The sequence below is a fragment of the Dipodomys ordii genome, unplaced genomic scaffold (genome assembly GCF_000151885.1).
Source record: "Dipodomys ordii isolate 6190 unplaced genomic scaffold, Dord_2.0 Scaffold42, whole genome shotgun sequence".
Lineage (NCBI taxonomy): Eukaryota > Metazoa > Chordata > Mammalia > Rodentia > Heteromyidae > Dipodomys > Dipodomys ordii.
In genome coordinates, this window is record NW_012267258.1 from 4,103,466 (window position 1) to 4,127,620 (window position 24,155).

Sequence of the window (24,155 nt, forward strand, 5' to 3'; positions counted from 1 at the left end):
TTCCAAGCTATGATCCTCAGGGTCTCCAGAAGGGGCTCCGATTTAAGCACTCCTCCTTCTGTCTGTGGGACTATTGGAGGGTGAAATACGCAGAGGATAGATTCCACATGTGGCAGGAGCAAAGTCATAGGACAAGGTTTATGGAATAGGAAATGTTTCCCATGGCCATAGCTGAGAATCAGCAGCACAGTTGAGGCCCTCCACCTTGGATCCCCATATCAGAGTCTTGATGAAAGCTCTTCACTCTTTTATCTTGTCTCTCCAGCCAACACTGGCAGCCTTGGAAGGTGTTTCCAGCCCCTCCTTCTTCCCCTCCCCCCTCCCCATAGAGCATGCAGGCAGGCCTGGACACGCCAGTGGTTCCCACCCAGTCTCTGCCCCACCCCAATCCTGTGTTTATGCTGGAGAAGGCCCGAGGCCTGGCGCCTTATGAGGCTCCACGCACATTTTTGCTGGGGCCTGCAGTGTGTATGTGTGTGTGGAGTGTACTCAGGTGGGTACAAACAAGGTATGATGTAACCCCTGTCCTACCTCTGGGAAGCAGTGTCCTCTTTGGGGCAGGGAGCCTGGGGTTCTGAGACTTCAGCCATCCAAGAATGGCATGGAGCCAGGTGCCAGTGGCTCACACCTGTAATCCTGGCTACTCAGGAGGCTGAGATCTGAGGATCTCAGTTCCAAGCCATCCAGGGCAGAAAATTCTGTGAGACTCATGCTCAAAGTGGATCTGTGGCTCAAGTGGTAGAACAGTTACTTGAGCACAGAAAGCTCAGGGAGAGCGCCCAGGCCCAGAGTTCAAGTCCCAGGATGTCCTCCTCCAAAAGAAGAAGGAGGAGGAGGAGGAAGAGGAGAAGGTGGTGGTGGAGAAGGTGGATGTAGTTACACAGCTGGGCATAGTAAAGTGCCGTCCCAGGAGTTAGGATCAACCTTGCTGATGCCTCAGAAGCCCCTGGCCTGTCTCAACAGGCAGAGCTTCCCCTATTAGCCTCGAATATAGAAAGAATACACAGATCATCTGAGATTGGGGTAAGAGAGCAAGTTGGAGATAGGCTGGGACTAGAATTCTACTCATGTCCCTCCCAGACCCCTTTGAGTCCCCACAGGATGACAATATCCATGGAAAGGAGCAACATGAGGCCTAGGTGCTGTGTTTGGGATAGGGGCTCTTTCCCAGGAGCACCATACTACATGGTAGAGACATTCAGCCAGAAGTAACTGCCCATCTCCAGATTTGTTTTGTACCTTGGCTCCATGGAACTCTGTGACCCTGTCCTCCCTGCCTGCTCTCCTGTCACCAGTGCAGGAGATACCAAGCCTTGAGTTTCAATTAGAATAGGAATGCCAGAACAGCCAAGTGCCAATGGCTCTTGCCTATAATCCTAGCTACACAGGAGGCTGAGATCTGAGGATTGTGTTTAAAGCCAGCTCGGGCAGGAAAGTCTGTGAGACTTTTATCCCCAATTAACCACCAAAAAGCTGGAAGTGTAGCTGGGCTCAAGTTGTAGAGTGCTAGCCCTGAGCACAAAAGCTCAGTGACAGTGCATAGGTCCTGAGTTTAAACTCCAGGACTGGCACTAGAAAATAGGAAGGAAGGAAGGAAGGAAGGAAGGAAGGAAGGAAGGAAGGAAGGAAGGAAGGAAGGAAGGAAGGAAGGAAGGAAGGAAGGAAGGAAGGAAGGGAGGGAGGGAGGGAGGGAAAGAAGAGAGGGAGGGAGGGAAGGAGAAAGGGAGGGAGGAGAGAGGGATATCAGACCACCACAAGGCCAGTTCTTTCCACTGTCCTAAGTCAGGCTATCCTCAAATAGATCCTGCTCAGCCTTGCTTGCTCTCTGGGCCTGGAGACCTTGGCTCAGAATTCTGAGAGCTCACTGATCATAGCTGCTCGCTGATCCCCAGCCACGTATGCTGTCTCTAAGGCCTAGCCTATCACAGAGAGCAGTGTCTCATCATTTGTAAAAGCTGGGTTCCAGAAGGGGAACCCAGTAATGGAACAAATTAAGTTGATGGTATCAGATTTCATCATGGACAGAGGTCTGTCTGCTTCCTAAGGAGCAGAAATTAATAACTCCTTTAAGCACATTATTTGATAAATCACAGTCACATCTTCCTATGTAAGAGATGTATGGCTTAGTCCATATCTAATCAATATCACTTTGATGGATGTTTCTGGACTGGGCACCCAGCAAGGAATCAGTGGTTCTCTGCCGTCATTCCAGTCTTCACACAGGGGTGTTGGCTATTTGATGCAAGTGACTGTAAAAAGATGCTGTGATGTGAACCTGGTATCTTCTTTGTTTTTGTGGTTGGCTGGGTTTTGTTTGTTTGTGCTAGTACTGGGGTTTGAACTCGGTGTCTGAGCACTATCCCTTAGCTTTTTACAACTTGAGCTACAGCTCCACTTCCGGCTTATTGGTAGTTAATTGGAGATAAGAGTCTCACAGACTTTCTTTATTGCCCAGGCTAGCTTCAAGCTGTAATCCTCAGATCTCAGCCTCCTGAGTAGCTAGGATAACAGGTGTGAGGGCACTCAGCTTTCTTTGTCTTTCTTTGTCTTTTTTTTGGGGGGGTCTGGTCGTGGGGCCTGAACTCTGGGCCTGGGCACTGTCCCTCAGCTCTTCAGCTCAAGGCTAGTGCTCTGCCACTTGAGCCTCAGCGCCACTTCTGGCTTTTTTCTTTTTGCTCATGTGTTGCTGAGGAATCGAACCCAGGGCCTCATGCATGCAAGGCAAGCGCTCTACCACTGAGCCACCTTCCAAGCCCTTTCTTTGTCTTTTTAAATTCAATTATTGACAAACTTTACTACTACTCTCATTCTTCACACTCTCCAGAGGCACTGCAGCATGTTGTGAGTTCCAGCTCTGAGGCTGGTGGCCACTGTGCCACTGAGTGCCATAACTGTTATAATCAGAGGTAGATAGCATGGTGGTTGTGGCTATTGATGCCTGAACCAGTTACCATGTTAGCTGTGTGACTCTGAGCAAGACATGTGGCCTTTCTGACCTCAGGTCCCCCATCTGTAAAATAGGGTCAATAAGAGCACTTGCCTTAAGGGTTTATAACAAGGAATAAGTATATATGAGTCAGTGTATACAAAAAGTATCCACAGGCTGGGCTCTGATGGCTCACACCTATAATTGTAGCTACTCAGGAGGCTGAGATCTGAGAGGATCACAGTTTGAAGCCAGACCAAGCAAGAAAGTCTGTGAGACTCGTGTCTTCAATAAACCACCAAAAAGTTGAAAGTGGAGCTGCAGTTCAAGTGGTAGAGCACTAGCTTTAGGCAAAAAAAGATAAAGGACAGTGCTCAGGTATTGATTTCAAGCCCCAGGACAGGCACGGGGTGGGGGGGGGCGGGGGAAGAGGTAATGTGTTTAGTTACTCAGTAGCCTGACATGGCATGTGTGCCATTCAGGGCAACATTGCAGGGTTTAAGCACCCTGGAGCACTCCTCAATACCCTTTCATTAGCCAAGGACAAGGACTTGCATTTGGAGGTACAATCTGCATTGATACGCTTGATATTTGGTATTAGACTATAAGGCCAGCTCTGTGATCATGAACCTCCTGGGCTGTGGAGAAAGGTCAAGAATTATGACCTGACCCTTGGCCTTAAGTAATTTATGGGGTAGTGCAGAGATCTTTTTAAGTTCTCACTGTAGGCTTAAAGAGTGGAAGACTTAGCCAGGCTCCAGTGGCTCATGCCTATAATCCTAGCTACTCAGGAGGCTGAGATCTGAGGATCACATTCAAAACCAGCTTGGGCAGGAGGCCCTCTATATCTCCAATTAACCACCAGAAAACTGGAAGTGATGTGATGGCTCAAAGTGGTAAAGCATTAGCCTTGAGCAACAAAGCTCAGGGACCGCTCCCAGGCCCTGAGTTCAAGTTCCAATATAGCAACAACAACAAAAGTTCCAATTTAGCAACAACAACAAAACCCCAAAAATGACTTTATGGCAAAAGAGGGCGACCATCTGGCCGCTAAAGAAGGGATAGGACTGGTATAGATGTTAGGGAGAGGACACACAGCTGGCAATGTGATATTTGAGAAAGTCAGTAAGGCTCAGATCCCTAGAAAAGAAGTTGTGCCCAAGGATGCTGAGAAGTGAGACTAGAGTTAGGAAGAAGCCAAACCATGGATAATCTTGAGCCTTCACTCTGGTTTGGGCATAGTAAGCAATGAGGAGCCAAGAAACTTTAAACATACAAATAGGAAAACAGAGCCAGGCACTAGTGGCTCACCCCTATAATCCTAGGTTCTCAGGAGGCTGGGATCTAGGGATCACAGTTCAAAGCCAGCCCAGGCAGGAAAGTCTGTGAGACTCGTATCTCCAGTGAACCACCAGAAAAGCCAGAAGTGGAGCTGGGGCTCAAGTGGTAGAGTGCCCAGGCCCTGAGTTCAAGCTCCAGGACTCCCTCCCCGCAAGGCCCCCCACGGCTCCAAAAAGAAAAAAGAAAAATAGCATAGCTTACTTTGGGGGCTCCCAACGTGAGCAAGGCTCAGAAGCAGGCCATTGTGACTGACAGAAATAGGCTCACGGTGTGATGGGCAGAACCAGCCTTCTCCAGAACCTTTCATCACCAGCTCTGCCCACTCCTCAACTGAGCAGGAAAGACCAGACAGCTAAGCTTGGTTTCCCCCAGCCGGGGCCTTCCACCCTTGCCTTTCCCTGGGAAGTTCTCTGCTCCTTTCTCCCCCACCCTGTGTGACCTCTTAGGGTCTGAGCAGACACCCTCTTGTGGGTGGAGGGTTGGCAGCTCCTGAAGCAGGTGAGTCAGTCATGGGCGTGGCCTCCTCTCGGCCCTCCTCTTGGTAGGGCTTACTGGGTGTCATGGAAGGGAACACTCCATCTTTCGCCCTCAATCGCTCTTCCCTGCTAGGCCCTTGGCTCAGGGTGTTTATTCTCACTCACCAGGGGCTCTCCTTCACCCCTACCCTACTGGCTTCTCTCATCCCCCTCCCCCTACCTTCCTTGAGAGGCCTGAGCCAATGGGCTTTTCTTGACACCTGGACTTGTGGTTCTTTTCCATGGCCTTGTGAAACGCCCCAGTTCTGTGGGCAGATGCCCTGGCAGCTCCAGCACAGAGCAAGTAGGTACAGGCTGAGAGCCCCAGTGCCCACTCCTGCCGTCAGGCTCTGCAAGCCCTGGCCAGAAGGTCTATTTGCCCAGTTGTCATGCCAGGCACCCCGGTTCCAACCCCACCTTCCAGGCAGCTCTCCAACACATTGTAGCAGATACTACTTCCACAGGAACCCCTGCACAGACCTGCATGGAGGAGAGGGTCTCCCATGGTCTATCAGCCACTAGTGACTCAGAGAAAGGGTCCTAGATGAGAGTGATGGAATGCTAGACTCTAGGAACTCCAAGAGGACACAAAACCTTCCTTGAGCCAGGCACCAGTAGCCCATGTCTGTACAGGAGGCTGAAATGTGAGGATCACAGATCTAAGCCAGGTGTACATCAAGTTCTCAAAGCAGATGGTCCTTTGAGATAGATGTTATTGCTCCCATACTTACACATGCATGCACACATGCACAAATGTATGTGTACACATACAATTACACATATATGCATTCATGGACACACTCATACATGCATTCTTTATAGGGGAAGGAACAAGAAGGAGACCTTAGTTGGGCATCGGTGGCTCATGCTTGTAATCCTAGCTACTCAGGAGGTTGAGATCTGAGGATCGTGACTCAAAGCCAGCCCAGGAAGGAAAGTCCATGAAACTCTTTATCTCCAATAAATTACTCAGAAAGGACTGGATGTGGAGTGCTAGCTAGCTTTGAACACAGAGAGGCTCAGAGATAGCACCCAGCGCTTGAGTTCAAGCCCCAGGACTGGCAAAAAAAAAAAAAAAAAAGCCTCCTGCCAGGCCATCCTGCTTCTCAAACTCTCTTTTTTCTTTTTTCTACATCTGTCTTTTCTTCATAGGAAACCCACTATTTGCCAGGCACTGGTGGTTCACCACTGTAATTCTAGCTACTCAGGAAGCTGAGATCTGAGGATCCTAGTTCAAAGCCAGACTGGGCAGGAAAGTCCATGAGTCTCTTATCTCCAATGAACCACCAAAAAGCTGGAAGTGGAGGTGTGGGTCAAATGGTACAACTCCAGCCTTGAGCAGAAAAAAAAAAAAAGCTTAAGCAAAAGTTTGAGGCCCTAAATTGAAATCCCAATACTAGCACAAATGGATGGATGGATGGATGAAAAACAACAACAAACCAATAAATAAGTGGGGGAACATAGGAGCCTCCTGGAACCTCAGGGTACCTAGGGAGTGTGAGGAGACAGCCAGTAGAGTAAGGTTTTTATAGGGAAGGTTTTTACAGCTCAGTTCTTCCAATTCCCCCTTCTTGGCCTCCCTCCCCACCCCCCACAGTCATCCTGACAGATGAGGAGGTGCAGCGCAAACGAGAGATGATCCTGAAGCGGAAGGAGGAAGAGGCCTTGAAAGACAGCCTACGGCCCAAGCTGTCGGAGGAACAACAGCATATCATAGCCATTCTGCTGGAAGCCCACCATAAGACCTATGACCCCAGCTATGCCGACTTCGGCCAGTTCCGGGTATGTCCACCAGATGGCCAGGGACTTTGAGCCAAGCTCATGGGCAGACATGAATGCAGCCTGGCCATGGAATCTTGTTGGCACAAAATCAGGAAATGGACAGTTGCTGGTCTGAGAGGGAGGCCTCCCCCCTCCTGTGGACCTTCCTTGAAGCCATTGTTGTCCGAGGTCAGGGCCAAGGCAAGGAAGGTGACCTCAAAATGGAGGCCTCTGAGACCACATCTTTCCTTTCCAGCCTCCAGTTCGTTTGGATACGAGTGAAGGGAGCCATTCTCCAAGGTCTACATCTAGCCTCTCCAAAGACTCATCCTTCTCTACTGGTGTAGATCTCTACACCTCCTCTCTAGGTAAGCAGGACTCCCTCCCCCACCCCAACTGAGCCGGGCCAGGAACCTGCCCACCTGGATAGAAGGTGGCATAAAGTTCCCCAACACGAACAGTACTTGGACACGGGGTGAGACAGTGTATGCACCTAGCAGCCCCTCTCTCACAGAAGAGGGCTGGCTTGGTCTGGGCCTGTGCTGAGAAGAGGCCAAGTTTGGGGTGCCAGATGTGCAGGGTGGACCTTCTAAGGCCAGATTCACCCTTTAAGCCACGATCTGCCAAGGCTTCCTCTGTGGGTGGTGATCTGATTTCTTTAAGTGATTTTTGTGTATCTATGTTCTAGTCCGGGGGCTTGATCTCCAGGCCTGGGCACTGTCCCTGAGCTCTTGTGCTCAGGGCTTAATGCTCTACCACTTGAGCCACAGCTCCACTTCCAGTTTATTGTTGGTTAACTGGAGATAAGAGTCTCATAGACCTTCCAGCCTGGGGTTGGCTTGAAATTGTGATCCCCAGATCTCAGCCTCCTGAGTAGCTAGGATTACAGGTACCCTGCTTTACATGATGTTTTGATTCTGGGTCCTTTCAAAGTTGAAATTGGTATGGGAAAGACAAGGGGTAGGTCTCCTGGCCTGAGCACTGACCACCATAGCCCTGGGTAACTTGTCACCTCCAGCTCACCAGAGAGTTTTCTTCTAATGGCTCCTTCTTAACTTCCTTTCCATCATCCTGCCCCATCTCCCTCCTGCTCCCATCCTTTCTCCATCTACCTCTCACAATGGAGTTCTCTACTTAGGGAGTATAGGAGGGTAGGGAAGCTCTCAGGTAGGATCCCTCCAGACTTGGTGAGGCACCTGTGTGTGAATGGAGAACAGATTGAAGGGGCCTCCATGCCAAGTGGACAGAGATAGCAGTTGGAGCAGACGTAGTATCTACTCCCTCAGAAGTGACGGAAAAGGAAGCGAGCAGGTACTAAAGAGAAGCACTGAATGCCAGGCACCGGTGGCTCACACCTGTAATCCTAGCTACTCAGAAAGCTGAGATCTGAGAATTTAAATTCAAAGCCAGCCCAAGCAGACTATCAAGGAGATTCTTCTCTCCAATTAACCAGCAAAAAGCCAGAAGTGGAGATATGGCTCAAAGAGTAGCACGTCAGCTGTGAGTAAAAAAAGCCATGTGGCAGCATGAGGCCCTGAGTTCAATGCTATGCATTCAATGTATGGATCTTGAATAATAATTATTAAAGATTGTGTCATTTTTGGGACATATTAGCACATCAAATTTCATTATCCTTGGGTATCTAGACTGTTTCCCAGATTTTTGGTAAGAGAACACATTACTTGTGGAGTAATTTTTTTTCTTATAATGAATTTATGGAAGTGAGATTATTGAACACATAATTATAGGCTTTTTATTTCAGTGTTTGGTATCAAGCTCAGGTCCTTATGCATGCTAGACAAATACTCCTCTACTGATCTATGCCCCAGTCCTTGCTTGGTTTTGCTTTGTTTTCCTTTCCTTTCCCTTCCTTCCTTCATCCTTCTCCCTTCCCTTCATTCATTCATTCTTTCTTTTTATCATAGGATTTGAACTAAAGGCCTGACCACTGTCTCTGAGCTTTTTTTTGCTCAAGACTAGCACTCTACCACTTTGAGCCAGAGCTCCACTTTTGGTTTTCTGGTGGTTAATTGGAAGAATCTCACAGATTTTCCTGCCGGCCCTGGCATTGAGCTGAAATCCCCGGATCTCAGCCTCCTGAATAGCTAAGATTACAGGTGTGAGTCACCAGTACCCAGCTACTTTCTTTCTTTTTGTTTTTGAGACAATCTCACTTTGTAGCCCAATCTGACTTTGAACTCACCAGGCTAGCCTCAAACTCTCCATCCTCCTATTTCTACCTTCTGAGGGCTAGGACTACAGGCATGAACCACCATGCCCAGTCATTGAAGGCTTTGACCTTTACTGTCAAATAGCTGTCTAGATTATCTGCACAGATGTACATTTTCTATAATCCCCATCATTTCATAAGAATTGTAAAGAGTCCCTGACTCTTTATAAATACCAACATCAATCTTGTTTCTAAATTATAACTGAAAAGTGCAGATGTTTTACTTTGGAGTTCTTTGATCACTAGCAAGATTGAGCCCCCTCTCTCCCCATGATTTTTTTTTTTGGTCGGTCATGGGGTTTGAACTCTGGTCTTGGGCACTGTCCCTGTGCTCGTCAGCTCAAGGCGAGCACTCTACCACTTGAGCCACAGCGCCACTTCCGGTTTTCTAGTGGTTTATTAGATATAAGAGTCTCACAGACTTTCCTGCCTGGGCTGGCTTTGAACCCTGATCCTCAAATCTCAGCCTCCTGAGTAGCTAGGATTTACAGGCGTGAGCCACTAGCGCCCAGCCTCATGGGTTGTTTTTTTTGTTGTTGTTTGTTTCCACATTCTTTATTGGTTTTGGGAGAGGAGTGTTGAGACAAAGTCTTCTTGCTATATAGCCCAGGTTGGACTTGAACTCAAGACCCTCCTGCCTCTGCCTCCCAAGTGCTGGGATCATTTGGAACATAGTCTGCCTATAAAACCATTGCTAAAGGAAGTCTTGTTTTTCCAGGTATCTCTGCCTCTTGGAATTTTTGTGTTTTCCAGTACTGGAGTTTGAGCTCAAGGTCTCATACTCTTGCTTGGCTTGTTTTGTTCAAGGTTAGCCTTCTACCACTTGATCCACACTTTCACTTCTAGATTTTTGCTGGTTAATTGGAGATAAGAGTCTCACAGACTTTTCTGCCTGGACTGGCTTTGAACTGTGATCCTCAGATCTCAACCTCCTGAGTAGATAGGATTGCAGGCATGAGCCACCAGCACCCAGCTTGCCTCTTGGATTTTACCAGTTCATAAGGCTAAAAGAAGAGACACAGGGGAGCTGGGAAGGTGGCTCAGTGGTGCAGTGCTTGCCTCACATGCATGAGGCCCTGGGTTTCATTCCTCAGCACCACATAAACAGAAAAAGCCAGAAGTGGTGCTGTGGCTAAAGTGGTAGAGTGCTAGCCTTGAGCTGAAGAGCTCAGGGACAGCCACCAGGCCCAGAATTCAGGCCCACAACTGACAGAGAGGAGGGAGGGGGGAATTGGAGGTGTGGCTCATTTGGTAGAGTGCTAGCCAATGAGTGAAAGTATCAGGTACTGAGTTCAGATCCCAGCCTTGGACCAAAGAAAAAGAAAAGAGATGAGATACAGAGAGACCCTGAAGAAGCCTGGCCCTGGGCTAAAGAGTCTGGAGGAAGGCTACCACTGGTTCTGCAGCCATGATACATGTGTTCCTCTCAGAGGCAGGCAAGAGGGTCTCAGCCTTCAATAGCTCCTCCCTGTCTTCTTCCCTAGACATTATGGAGCCCTCCAACTTCTCCTACCTGGATTTGAATGAAGAAGACCCAGATGACCCCTCGGTGACACTGGGCCTGTCCCAGCTCTCCATGTTGCCCCATTTGGCTGATCTGGTCAGTTACAGTATCCAAAAGGTCATTGGCTTTGCCAAGATGATCCCAGGATTCAGGTAAGAAACTTCTGGAACATCTGGGGGGAGCAGTCAGAATCCATGACTGGGCTAGAAGAAGGCTTGGAGATCACAAATCCTCCACGTTCCCAAAACATAGATTTAGACTTCCTAAGTCAGAGTCTGGGGGAAGTGGAGCCCAGGAGTCTGCATTTTGGATATTTAGCCCACCAGCATTACTCTGGGAACTGATCCCGAAGGGCTCTCTGTCCCACACTTTCTGGATAATGAAATGAGGTTTAGTAGCCAGCCAGGACCTCTTTCTGGTGTCAGAGCCAGGCCTAGAGTTCACTAGAGTGGACAGTGCCTTGTCCACTCCTGTTTCCTTGACTCTAATCTTTGCATCATTCCTTCACATTCAATGGACAGTATTCCCCCACTCCCAGTTTCAAGAAGTGATAGAGGAAAGCACAGGGCATATAGACTTGTTTTAAAAAAAATGCCGGATGCCAGTGGCTCACACCTGTAATCCTGGCTACTTAAGAGGCTGAAATCTGAGGATCAAGGTTTGAAGCCAGTCAGACAGGAAAGTCTTATTCTCCAATTAAATACCAAAAGTTAGAAGTGGAGCTATAGTTTAAGTGGAGAGTCTTAAGTGAAAAAAGGCTAAGGGATACCATCTAGGTCTGAGTTCAAGTCCCAGGGCTGGCACACAAAAATATATATTTTTTAATCCAGAAACCCAAGAGGGATGGAAGCAAAGCTTAGTGGCATATATGGCCTGACCATCCTTCATCCACATTCCCTTCTTCACCCCTCTAGTCCTGGGGCATGAACTCAGGGTCTGGGCACAGTCCCTGACCTTTTAGGCTCAAGGCTAATGCTCTACCATTTGAACCACAGCTTCACTTCCAGCTTTTTTTTTTTTGTAGTTTAGTGGCAGACTTTCCTGACCAAGTTGGCTTCAAACCATGATCCTCAGATCTCAGCCTCCTGAGTGGCTAGGATTACAGGTGTGAGCCACCAGTACCTGGCCAGATTCCCATTGAAACACCATTTCCTGTTCAGAATAAGCCCTTTGGCCAAAACAGATATAAGGAATTCTACTGGATTAGAGCTTCTCCTTTATAGATTCTAGAAATTCTTCTCCTTCATTCCAGTGTCCTAGTGTTTTAATAATATAATGTATATAAGACATCTGAATATTCTGCAGCATTCAATACTGTTAAAAGAATAAACAACTGTCACTTTTAGTAGATACTTTGTAAGACAATTCCATCTCCCAATATATAGTTTATATATGTAGTGGGATATATATTTAGATCCTTATTCTTTCCAGTTCATTGTATCCACTGCCATTAGATATACACACAATGCAGTTTAGAATTAGAAAAGGATAACACAGGTGGCTCACCGCTGTAATCCTTACTACCCAGGAGGCTAAAATCTGAGGATCAGGGTTTCAACCCAACCCAAGTAGGACAGTCCATGAGACTCTAATCTCCAATTAACTGCTAATCCTGAGAGCAGGAAAATGAGTTGACATTGGCAAATTCAGCTGGAAACTAAGAGCTGTCCTTTATTGTCTGTATGACGATCTGACCCCCTGGGTGTTGGGAATTCATAGGGCTAAACTGAGGCACTTCCCAGTTTCTTTCTGCCCTTAGATAACTGACTTTGTTATTGTATGTGTGTCACCAACACCACAACCTGAAAGTCTCCACTGCTCTTCTGGTCTCTACTTGAACCCTCTTATTGTATTCGCTTTTGGTTGCAACATAAGCACAAGGGCCATCTGGCATATTGGCAGGAACAAGTGACTGTATCTTTGGTGAACCCCACGTGCTACTGGGCCTGGTTTACCTAAACCCAGAGCCTTTCCTTGCCAACCACCAAAACATTCCATGGAGCACAAGTTCCAACTCCCTCCTCCCTTCTGTTATTATTTGCAAACTCTGTGTCTTCCAGACTCTTGTTTTGTGTAAATAGCTAGAGAAGAAAACACTTTATGGTGCAGAGTCTGCACGGCAGCACCTGGCTTCTATTCTAGTTTTGATTACCTGTCAGGCTTTGTCCTTTCTTGCTCTAGTAGGATCTTGGACAGGTAGTCCCTGAGCCCCTTAGGTGCTGATGTTTGGTGCTTGTAATTGGAGACTATGGTTGAACACTTGGGAAATCTGTCCTGAAAAGAAAGTTTCTCATGCTGGGTGCCTGTAGCTCACTCCTAGCTATGTAGGAGTCTGAGATCAGAAGACCACGGTTCAAAGCCAGCCCAAGAAGGAAAGTCCCTAAAACTATATCCAGTTAGCAACTAAAAAGCTAGAAGCAGAGTTGTGGCTTAAGTGGTAGCGTGCCAGCCTTGAGCAAAAAAGCTAAGGGACAGTGCCCAGGCCCTGAAAAAAAAATTAGGCCGAAGTGAGAGGTTTATCTTCCCAAGAAGTCGAGGACCAGTGGTTGTGTTGTGGCTTTGATCTTGCTGCCCGTAGGCAGGGGCCCATCCTCCTGTAGGAATGGGAAGGCAGGTGAGAAGTGTGTGTGGGTGAGGGAATAGGGGTAGGATGAGAATCTGGCAGGGTGGGACTGGATGGGCTGTTCTGGGTGTAACTATGCCTAAGCAGCCTTTGGCCCTGCTCCCTCCTCCTACCTCCTCTAGGGATCATCGGTAAACTTTCTTCCTTGGTAGTACAAAAGAAATTCCAGGCACTGAAGACTCATGCCTGTAATCCTAGCTGCTCAGGAGACTGAGATCTGAAGATTGTGGTTCAAAGCTAGCCCAGACAAGAAAGCCCATGAGACTCTTATCTCCTATTAATTACCAAAAGGCCAGAAGTGGCTCAAGTGGTAGAGTACTAGCCTTAAGCAAAAGAAGGTCAAGAACAGTGTCCAGGCCCTGAGTTCAAGCCTCATCACTGGCACAAAAAAGAAAGAGAAAAAGGAAGGAAAGAAGAAAGTCAGGGAGGGAGGGAGGAAGGGAGAGAGGGAGGAAGGAAGGAAGGAAGGAAGAAGGAAGGAAGGAAAGAAGGAAGAAGCAGGCAGGCTGGCAGGCAAGGAGGGAAGGAAAGAGTAGATTGAGAGGACGTTGTCCTCCAAGCAGTGGAGGATGCAAGTAGGGACCCAGCACCCAGGCTGGGTCACAAGAGACCCAGTGAGGGTCGCAAGAGACCTAGCTCTATGAGCCAGATGCCTCAAGTTCGTTTCTAGGGACTCCTTCCTGAGTCCAAGGCCGAGGTCAGGGGTGTCATGTCCTTTTCTGGCACATCCATCCAACAAACAGCTTTCTTGTATAAACTGTGTGTGAGAGAGAAGTTGACTAGGACACACAGTCCCTGCCCTCCAGGGATGCACAGACTGATGGAAGAGATAGACAGGTAAACAATGGCTGCAAAGAGAGAAAGGGCTGGGCAGAAACCTGCTTCCAGGACCGTGGGAACACAGGCAAGGAGGGGCTAGACCCTGCCCTTAAGGGTGGGAAAGACATAGACACTGCAGCGCCATGCCAGGGCACAGATCAGATGCCCCAAAGCGGCCACAACTATGAAATGACAAGGGGGCAAACCAGGGAGGAGCTATGTGGCTGTAGGAGGAGACTTCCTACCTGCTTCCTCTGGCATCAACTCTTGTGCACCACTGTTCTAAGCTTCGAACCATGCTTAGAAATCCCAGCTGAACGACTATGTTTATTGCAGCATTATTTACCATAGTTAAGATATGGAACCAACCCAGATGCCCCTCAGTAGATGAATGGATCAAGAAAATGTGATATATATATATATATACACACACACAATGGAATTCTATGGCTCCATCAGAAAGAATGGCATTGCCCCATTTGTTAGGAAATGGAAAGGCTTGGAAAAAATTATCTTAAGTGAAGTAAGCCAGGCCCAAAGAAACATAGGTCCCATGGTTTCCCTTATTTGCAATATCTAGTATATGTCTGAGACAAGCAGAAAAGGTCAGATAAGGTGATGTTAGGGAAATTAACACTAAGATATGTATTCAAATGTTTTTTTTCTTTCATGCAATTGTTTCTAACACATTTATAAGATTATTTCTTTGTTGTTTTGTATGTCCCTCCCCCACAGCATAACCCCTGCTTTCACTGTATTTGATGTCGCATAATTTGTGGAGGGGAAGGGGAAAAACAAATCATTTAAATAGGGATACAGGTGGACCCATTGCAACAATGAGATGTACGAGTCGTTATGTCGAAAAAGAACTTTACAACTTTGGTGGGGGGGGGGGGAGGGCCGGGGAAGATTGGGGGGGGAGGATGGGAAGGGGAAACAAAGGAGGGAGGCTACACTGCTTGATAAGAAATGTACTCATTATCTTGCCCATGTAATTGTAACCCGTCTGTACAGTATTTTAAAAAGAAAAAGAAAAAAAGAAATCCTAGCTGAGCACTGGTGGCTCATGTCTGAAATCCCAGATACTTGGGAGGCTGAGATCTGAGGATCATTGTTTGAAGCCAGCCTGAGCAGGAAAGTCTGTAAGACTCTTCTCTCCACTAAACTAAAAAAAAAAAAATCCATGGGGCTGGGAAGGTGGCTCGGTGGTAGAGCGCTTGCCTTGCATACATGAAGCCCTAGGTTCCATTCCTCAGCACCACATAAGCAAAAAGAAAAAAAAAGCCGGAAGTGGCCCTGTGGCTCAAGTGGTAGAGCGCTAGTCTTGAGCTGAAGAGCTGAGGGACAGCGCCCAGGCCCAGAGTTCAGACCCCATGACTGGACACAAAAAAAAACAAATCCAGAAGTGGAACTGTGGTTCAGGTGGTAGAGCGCTAGCCTTCAGCACAAAAGCTCAGGGACAATACCCAAGCCAAGTTCAGACCCAGGACCACACAGACACAGACACAGACATAAACACACACACACACACACACACACACACACACACACACACACAAATGGAATGGTGATCTTGCCTGTTATCCCAGCTACAACAGGAAGCAAAAAAATAGGAAGATCTCAGTCCAGGCAGGAAGCGACACTTATCTCAAAAGTAACAGCTCAGAAAAGAGCTTCTCAGCAAATGTGAAGCCCTGCATTCAAATCCCACAACTTCCAAAAAAAAAAAAATCCATTAGCCATGGTAAAAAGGGACTTTTCATGTTCATGTGAAAGTTTGGTTCTGCATGCCTTCAGGGTATGAAACTATAAGCAATGGATGAATGGATCATAGCTCAAGAGAAGAAGAATTAAGCCAGGCACTGTGGACTCCCACCTGTAATCCTAGCTACTCAGAAGACTGAGATCTGAGGATCCTAGTTCAAAGCCAGCCCAGGTGGGAACATCTGTGAGACTCTTATCTCCAATAAACTAACAAAAAACCTGGAGTGGAACTATAGCTTAAGTGATAGATTGGCTAGCCTTGACCAAAAGAAGCTTAGGGACAGAGCCCAAGCCCTGAATTCAAGCCCCAGGACTGGCACACACACACACACACACACACACACACACACACACACACACACACACACGCAAACACAAACACCAAAAACAAGTAAACCAAAGAGTCAGAAACAATCTTTTATAAAGCTGAAAGGAAACACAGGGAAAAGCAAAGCAAAAGCAAAAGCAAAGCACAAACTGTAACCCAAATTGTACATCACCTTTACAATAACATTTTCTTATGTTTTTTTATTGTAAAAATACTGTACAGAGGGGTACATGAGTAAGGTAATGAGTACATTTCCTGTTGAGCATTGTTACCTCCTCCTTTGTTTTCCCCCTAGGATCCCTTCCCTCCCCACCTCCCCAACTCCTCCCTCCCCTCCCCCGCCAAGTTGTAAAGTTCCTTTTTAACATAGTGTCTTGTACATCTCATTGTTAAATGGGTCAACCTGTATCCTTATTTAAGTATGTTGTTATTTCCCTTCCCCTCCCCAAATTAGAAATTGGATATACAAGATGCAGTGCACCCACACCAAATACAGTGAAAACAGGGGTTATGCTGTGGGGGAAGAACGTACAAGAAAAGCAAAAAAAATCACATAGTACATTTTAAATACGTTAAAAACAAGAGCAAAAAAAGAAAGAAAAAACACTTGTGTCCCTATCTTAGGGTTCATTTCACTTAACATCATCTTATATGGTCATATGTACATAGCTTTTGACCTTTTCTGCTTGTCCTAAACATATACTAGTTTACAATAACATTTTTTTTTTTTTTGTCGGTGATGGGGCCTGAACTCTGGGCCTGGGCGCTTGTCCCTGAGCTCTTCAGCTCAAGGCTAGTGCTCTACCACTTGAGCCATAGCTTCACTTCTGGCTTTTTCTGCTTATGTGGTGCTGAGGAATTGAACCCAGGGCCTCATGCATGCAAAGCAAGCGCTCTACCACTGAGCCACCTTCCCAGCCCCTACAATAACATTTTTTTAAAGCAGCAATGCAAGTAGGTTGTAATTCTGCTTACAGTATTGCAGTGTGAGGGCTGGGTTCAGGAGCAGAAAGACACGGCAGAACATCAGAAGAAGGATGGAAGTTCCTGCCCGGAGCTTGCAGCATGCTCAAAGGCATGGAAGTGTGAGAATACACAGCATCCAAATGCACAGTGCCAGTATTGCTAGAATGGAGGGGTGGTAGAGGCTGGGATAGGAAGTGAGGCTGGGAAAAGAGGTGGAGCCAAATTAAGGAGTACAGGCTTGATCCTGGGGGTGGGGGAAGGCGGGGAATAGGGAGGTAGAGTTAGTAAGGACAGGCTGGAAGCATGGTTCAAGCAGTAGAGTACCTTTCTAGCAAGAACAAGGCCCTAAGTTCAAATCCAAGTACCACTGAGAGAGAAGGAGAGAGAGAGAAACAGAGAAACAGTGGGGGAGAGAGGGGGGAAGGGAGAGGGCGAGAGAGAGAGAGAGGTTGAACTTCTGGTCACAAGAATGACATTTAGGTGAGGCAGAAGTAGGAAAGATGAGCGAGAGACCTGAGAGAGTTTGGGGTTCCAATAGGAGTCTATTGTAGAGGACAATCAGGTCTTGAACCAGAGTATCCTGGTGGAAACATGATAAGCCCAAGGCCAATTCTTTCTCCTGGAGAAAGAATTGATTGAGCTTACTACTGAGGACTAGAGGACAGGAGGCTGGTGGCTCGTGTTTGTAATTCTAGATACTCAGGAAGCTGAGATCTGAGGACGCTTCAAAGCCAGCCTGAGCAGACAAACCAAGACACATACCTCCAATTAATCAGCAAAAAAGCTGGAAGTGGAGCTATGACTCAAGTGGTAGAGCGCCAACCTTGAAGGAAAAAGTTACACCCTAGGGGCAGGGGAAAGAAGGGAAGAGAAAGGAAAAGAAGAGGGGAAAGAAAAGGGGAAGGGAAAGGAGGAATAGAAGGAAAGTGAAGGGAAAAGGAGGGATAGAAGGATGGGGAGGGGAGGGGAGGGAAGGAGGAAAGGAAAGGAAAGAAAAAAAGGGAAAGGAAAGATAAGAGAAAGGAATCATGGGCGGTATCAAGATGAACCTATTCATGTCATAACTTGGGAAGCTTCTTTAAGCTCTCTTCCTGTCCCTAAAAGCTCGGGCTGCCTAAGTCACTGGCTGGCTTTCTTTTGTCTTAGTCACCAAGCTGTTTCACTTCTCACCTTAGTACACAAGCAGTCTTGACTTGTTCTCCCTCAAGGAATATTCTTTTCCTCTCCAACTAGGTTACAAACCCCTTGATGAAGCAGGACACCGGTGGCTCATACCTGTAATCCTAGCTACTCAGGAGACTAAGATCTGAGGATCACAGTTCTAAGCCAGCCCAAGCAGGAAAGTCCATGAGACTCTAATTAACCACTAACAAGCCAGAAGTGGAGCTGTGGCTCAAGTGGTAGAGCAGTAGCCTTGAGCACAATAAATCTTAGGGATAGTACCCAGGCCCTGAGTTCAAGCCCCAGGACTAGCACCAAAAAACAAACTTTTTTTTTGGTAGGGGGGGTCTGGTTGTGGGTCCTGAACTCTGGACCTGGGCGCTGTTCCTCAGCTCTTCAGCTCAAGGCTAGTGCTCTACCACTTGAGCCACAGCACCGCTTCCAGCTTTTTTTTCTTTTTGCTTATGTGGTGCTGAGGAATCGAACCCAGGACCTCAGGCATGCAAGGCAAGTGCTCTACCACTGAGCCACGTTCCCAGCCCCAAAAGTAAACTCTTGATGAAGGATCTGAGTACCTGCAGCTCACCTGTCAGGCCAAAACACTACACAGATGTGTGTGATTTGCGCTGTGTGATTTGTGATGTGAGGGTCACCCCACACCCTCCTGCCTCCTGCCCACAGGGATCTCACCGCTGACGACCAAATCGTGCTGCTGAAGTCCAGTGCCATCGAGGTGATCATGTTGCGCTCTAACCAGTCCTTCAGCATGGATGACATGACCTGGGACTGTGGCAGCCAGGACTACAAATACGATGTGACTGATGTGACCAAAGGTACGGCTGGAGTCCTCCTGTACTTTTTCCTCTGGCTCCACCTCACCTGGGGGTCTTGAGTTCCCATCAGGCATATGGAAAGGGTCTAGGCAAACACTCCTTTAGGGAAAGAAGGGCCAGGGTCCGACTCTATGAGGGTGGGCGGCTCCCCCATTTCTGTCCACAACACCTGGCTATTCTCTCCCACAGCGGGACACAACCAGGAGCTGATTGAGCCCCTCATCAAGTTCCAGGTGGGGTTGAAGAAGCTGAACTTGCACGAGGAGGAACATGTCCTGCTCATGGCCATCTGCATTGTCTCCCCAGGTAATGCAGCCCAAGGATTGCTGGGAACTTGGGAACCTGGGAAGTGAGCAACAAAGTCCTAGTGAAGGCCAGAAGCAAAAGTAAATACCCAGGGGCTGGGAAGTTGGCTCAGTGGTAGAGCGCTTGCCTTGCATGCCTGAAGCCCTGGGTTCGATTCCTCAGCACCACAGCACCACATAAGCGAAAAGAAAATCCCTCCTCTTAGTCTGTGGGCAGGTGCCTCCACTGAGCTGCAGCCCACCCTGACCACCAAGTAGAGTAGCTAAAAACCATGGGCTGGGAAGTTGGCTCAGTGGTAGAGTGCTTGCCTTGCATGCCTGAGGCCCTGGGTTCAATTCCTCAGCACCACATAAGAAAAAAAGCCGGAAGTGGCGCTGTGGTTCAAGTGGTAGAGCACTACAGCGCCCAGGCCCAGAGTTCGGGCCAAAAAAAAAAAGTAAATACCCACGGTCCTGGGGTATGTGGCCTACTGGGGTCCACTGGGGGGATCCCTCTTGCCCTTAGCTTTGTCTTATAGAGACTGAAGGTGATACATGGGCTCTGAAGAACCAGATAAACAGGGTCACAGGCCTGTGTGTTCCCAATTCCCAGGCTCCTCTTGTATGAACTGGGCTGAGCTTTCCTGTGACTCAAGGTTCCTTAGAGACTAAGCATAAAACCCTGGAGTAGCTGGGTACTGGTAGCTCATGCCTCTAATCCTAGCTATTCAGGTAGGATGACAGTTCAAAGCCAGATGGGCAGGAAAGTCTGTGAGACTCATATCATCAATTAATGACTAAAAAGCCAAAAATGGAGCTGTGGCTCAAGTGGTAGAGGGCTAGCTTTGAGCGGAATAAAAAGTTCAAGGACAGCACTCAGGCCCTGAGTTCAACCCCTAGGATGGCAAAACAAAACAAAACAAAAAACAACTGGAGAATGATAGATGGATCTGACTAGACTGTTTTTGGAGGCAATGTATGGTGACTCTTGATCTCTTCTTATTATTTGGGCTGGGAAGAGGGGAAAAGGCTGAGGAGGAAATTATTCTGGTCTTATTGGCAATGCAGCTTTGGCTCAGCCTGAGCCATGTTCAGAGAACAAGTAAAGAGTCTGTGCCCAGTACTGTGTTCTTGTTTCCTTCTGTAGGCCCAAGGCAAGAACACAGCCTCTCCTTTCTCCTCTCCTGTGTCTATATAGCCAGCAATGACTTACTAGTTACTTGCTAAGCACTGGGCTAGGAATAGGGATCCACAGCAAAGGCCATTACTCTCTCTTTCCATGAAGCTTCCATGAGATGAACACCATGTAATGGTTAATTCCTAATGTGATGAGAGTTTTGAAAAATCAAGGTATGGCTGGACACCGGTGGTACCCATGTAATCCTAGCTACTCAGGAAGCTGAGATCTGAGGATCCAAAAAGGGGTGAGGGGTGGGAAGAGGAGGGAGGTGTGGCTCAAGTGATAGAGTGCCAGCTTGGAATGAAAAAACTTAAGAGCAGTGCCAAAGTCCTGAGTTCAAGCCCCAGGACCAGCAAACCACCTCCACACCCACCCCAGGCAGAGGGAAAGACCTAGAATAGAGATAGAGGAAGGGGCCAGGTCAGATGGGCTCATGAAAGCACTTGATCCTACATGCAATGGACAGCCGTTTAGGGACTGTAGGCAAGTTGATGGTGTCCCAAGTCAGCAGTCACACAGGGTCGTGCAGGTAGGTAGGAGTGCTGATAGATGGAGCAGTAGGGAGACTCAGTGCAGAACCCCTGAATCTTTTTCTCCCCACTCTGGCCCACAGACCGACCTGGAGTACAGGACCGCAAGCTGATTGAGGCCATCCAGGACCGTCTGTCCAACACACTGCAGACCTACATCCGCTGCCGCCACCCACCCCCGGGCAGCCACCTGCTCTATGCCAAGATGATCCAGAAGCTGGCCGACCTGCGCAGCCTCAATGAGGAGCACTCCAAGCAGTACCGCTGCCTCTCCTTCCAGCCCGGGAGCAGCACGAAGCTCACACCTCTTGTGCTTGAGGTGTTTGGCAATGAGATCTCCTGACCAAGCTGGCCTGCAGTGGGGCCTGGGTAGGGGTCCTCTTCCAGGGGCCCCAATGCCCAAGCCTTGAGGGGCACCTCCCACCCCTTCTGTCATCGCTCCCCTCCACCTGGCCCAGTCTAATTCCAAGTCCCCTTTTCTTGGAAGCCACAGGCTGTCCTTTGTTCCTTGAGATCTCAGTCATAAGAGCTTGTTGTTTATTTGACCAAGAAACTCACGTGGGCGCGGAGGGCAGAGGCTGGAGAGTGGAGGCAGAGCCTCGCCCCAGAACACCCCACCACCACCACCCCTTCAGTTGGCTGCTCACTGGTGCTGAGAGAAGGTAGGCAGGAGAAATGTGCCCCATTTCTCAGGAATTGGGATACCTGTACTCCCCCCAGCTCCAGACCCACCCCTCCAGCATCTGATAGGGATCCCCTTGCCCTTGCCCCAGTTCCCCCCCTCCCTCCAGACACCTCATTTCATCTTTCCCCACTGCCAGTCTGAGTTGATGGCCCAGCTCAGTGGACTCCACACAGTTCACTCTCCTCTGCCTGTCTTCATACCCCTGATCTCTGATAGTCCAGGGTGATCAAACACAAGAGAATGAGGATGGTGATCCTCCCTGTGTCCAGCCTCCCTGACTGAAGGACGCATGTCTAGCTCCACCATGCTACCTTCCTCCTCTTGTCATGGTCTTTGGTTCACAGGCAGCAGATCTTCCGGTACAGGGGGGTTTCCTTTTCATCTCTGGAGCCACTGACCCCCAAACCCCACCTGAGAGACCCCAGGAAGGTGACTTGCTAGGCCCAGGCAATGGAGAGCAGATAAAAACCACCACAACCGATGGTGGCTCCCAGACTGTCCCTGTCACAAAGCCCAGAGCTCCTGGGCTTGAATCGAAGGGTTGGATTGGACACAGCTCCTCTCCCAGTCGCTCATGTGGCCAGACTCAAGTTACCGTTGGGTTGCAAGGGTAACTTTTCTCCTCACCCTGACAGTACCCTACTCCCTTTCCCCTTCCCACCCCCCACCTGGCAGTAGACCCTCCTCTTTGGCCCCTTCAGGGCTTTTCACCACTGATGACCAAGGGTGAGCCAGAAGTCAGCCCAGTGTCCCCCCCACTGTACCCCCATACAGAGCAGCCATTGCCCCTCCTTCTTGCTTCCCTGTGGGCCTTCCACCTCTCCTCCTGGCTGAGTGGATGGAGAACTTGTAGCTGCCCAGATGTGTGTCAACGCCTACTGTTGATCTCATTGGTCATCTCACTGTAGAAACAGAAGGGGTCCAGCCCTGGGATTAGAGGCAGCTAGTTGGAGTATGCCAGAGGAGTGGGGTGATTTGGTCTAGTTCTCACTGTACCACCCCCAAAGTAAAAGGGAGGGTCTGTGAAGCAGGCAAGGAAAACGTCCACCCAATTCCATTTCCCCCTCAGTAGTCATCCTGCTGTGGAAGGGGCAGCCCTCACCTACTCAGCCCTGGTGAGCCCTTGGCTGAGCATGGGTTGCAGGGATGGGGGCATCTGTACAGAGGGGATTCTCCCAGAAAGACCCACGGATCATCCTCAAGGTAACTAGTTGAGCCAGGCACTGGTGGTACACGACTGTAACCATAGCTACTCAGGCTGAGATCTGAGGATTGTGGTTTGAAGCCAGACTGGGCAGGAAAGTCCATGAGGCTCTTCTCTCCAAGGAACCACCAGAAAACTGGAAGTGGTGCTGTGGCTCAAAGTGGTATAACATTAGCCTTGAGTGAAAAAGCTCAGGGATAGCATTCAGGCCCTGAGTTCAAGCCCTACAACTGACCCAAAAAAAGACTGGTTGAGTTAGACACATCGCTGCATTAGAAGCACCAACAGGGAATAAGGCCAGTGAGAACAGGGATCCCCCAAACCCCAGAAGATCTTTATCTCCACCTGTTGTTCCCTGACAAGTCCAAGTGGAACCAGACAAATGCTCCGAAAGCCACCAGTGTCCACCTCATTTCTCATATCCCAGAATGCCTCAGGCAGAAAACTTTCCCCTACCACATTGCAGCATAGCACACACAAAGCTTTGTGTTCAATGTATTAGCTAGAGCAAGAATCAGACTCCTTTTGTTCTGTGTCCTGGTATTGAAGGTAGCAGGTTCACTGATTCACAGCTATTTTTTTTGCGGGGGGAGAGAGATTGTGAAAGTATTGTACATTCATGATTACTGCTGTTATTTTATGAGAGTTTAGGAAAAGACCTTTGATTTTACCTGCAGAATGCATTGATCGAGCCTACTATTCTGAGGGAGGAAAAGCTTGAAAAACAACTCAACTAATTCAACCCCCCTTGTGAAGGAAACTGATACTTAGAGGAGGGTGTGACTTACCCAAGCTCATATAACTAGTTAGAAACAGCGCCAGAACTGAAGTAGAATTGAGGCTCACAGTCCAATATTGCACTACCCCTGGACTTTGAGCTCAGATCCTATTTCTCATTCCCCTGACAGCTGATCTGATGAGGGTAGCCTTAGATCTGGAGAAAGTAGAGATCTGGGATCCATTCCTTCCTTCTCTTAGTTGTAACCCTAGGGGAAGAGGAAGGAGCCTCTGACTCAATGGGACTCTCTCTCTCTCTCTCTCTCTCTCTCTCTCTCTCTCACACACACACACACACACACACACACTGTGGTCTTATCAATAAAATACACTGGTCTTGGTTAAGTCCTTCCTTTATGGTCCTCCCTCTGCCCTGCTCTCTCCCCCAAACAGCATCAATTACTCAGCCCAAGGGCCCCTAGCTACCCAGGCCACCCCAAAGGAAAGTTGTCTGTGAGAGGGGAGGACCCAAGAAGTGGGAAAAGTAAAATTTGAAGGAACTGGATCAGAAGAAAAACAGTGTCATCTGGTCCATTTTAGAATGAGAGTTTGAAGAGACGGGCATTTATAAACAAAAGAATACTATTGGAAATGAAAGGGATGCGTGACCTTACATGAGAAACAGCCAAGATTCCCAGATATAGGGAGACCTCTCCCATTGGGTAACTGGAAGAGTCCAAGTGGGGGTCCAGAAAGAGTGGCATATACGACAGATTTGGTGGCA

General features: G+C 48.3%; 1 protein-coding gene across 3 annotated transcripts in view; it reads left to right on the forward strand.

Annotated features, from left to right (window-relative positions):
- Vdr (vitamin D (1,25- dihydroxyvitamin D3) receptor) overlaps positions 1-22,733 on the forward strand; it is a 63,073-nt gene extending 40,340 nt beyond the window's left edge. For all 3 annotated transcript variants that reach the window (XM_013018846.1, XM_013018845.1, XM_013018848.1), the window contains 7 exons: positions 6,380-6,564; positions 6,800-6,911; positions 10,258-10,429; positions 18,620-18,771; positions 18,961-19,077; positions 20,849-21,819; positions 21,867-22,733. In XM_013018846.1, the coding sequence (XP_012874300.1) occupies positions 6,380-6,564; positions 6,800-6,911; positions 10,258-10,429; positions 18,620-18,771; positions 18,961-19,077; positions 20,849-21,108 (998 nt within the window). In that variant the 3' untranslated portion in view covers positions 21,109-21,819; positions 21,867-22,733. The remainder of the gene's footprint in view (positions 1-6,379; positions 6,565-6,799; positions 6,912-10,257; positions 10,430-18,619; positions 18,772-18,960; positions 19,078-20,848; positions 21,820-21,866) is intronic.
- The last annotated feature ends 1,422 nt before the right edge of the window (positions 22,734-24,155 follow it).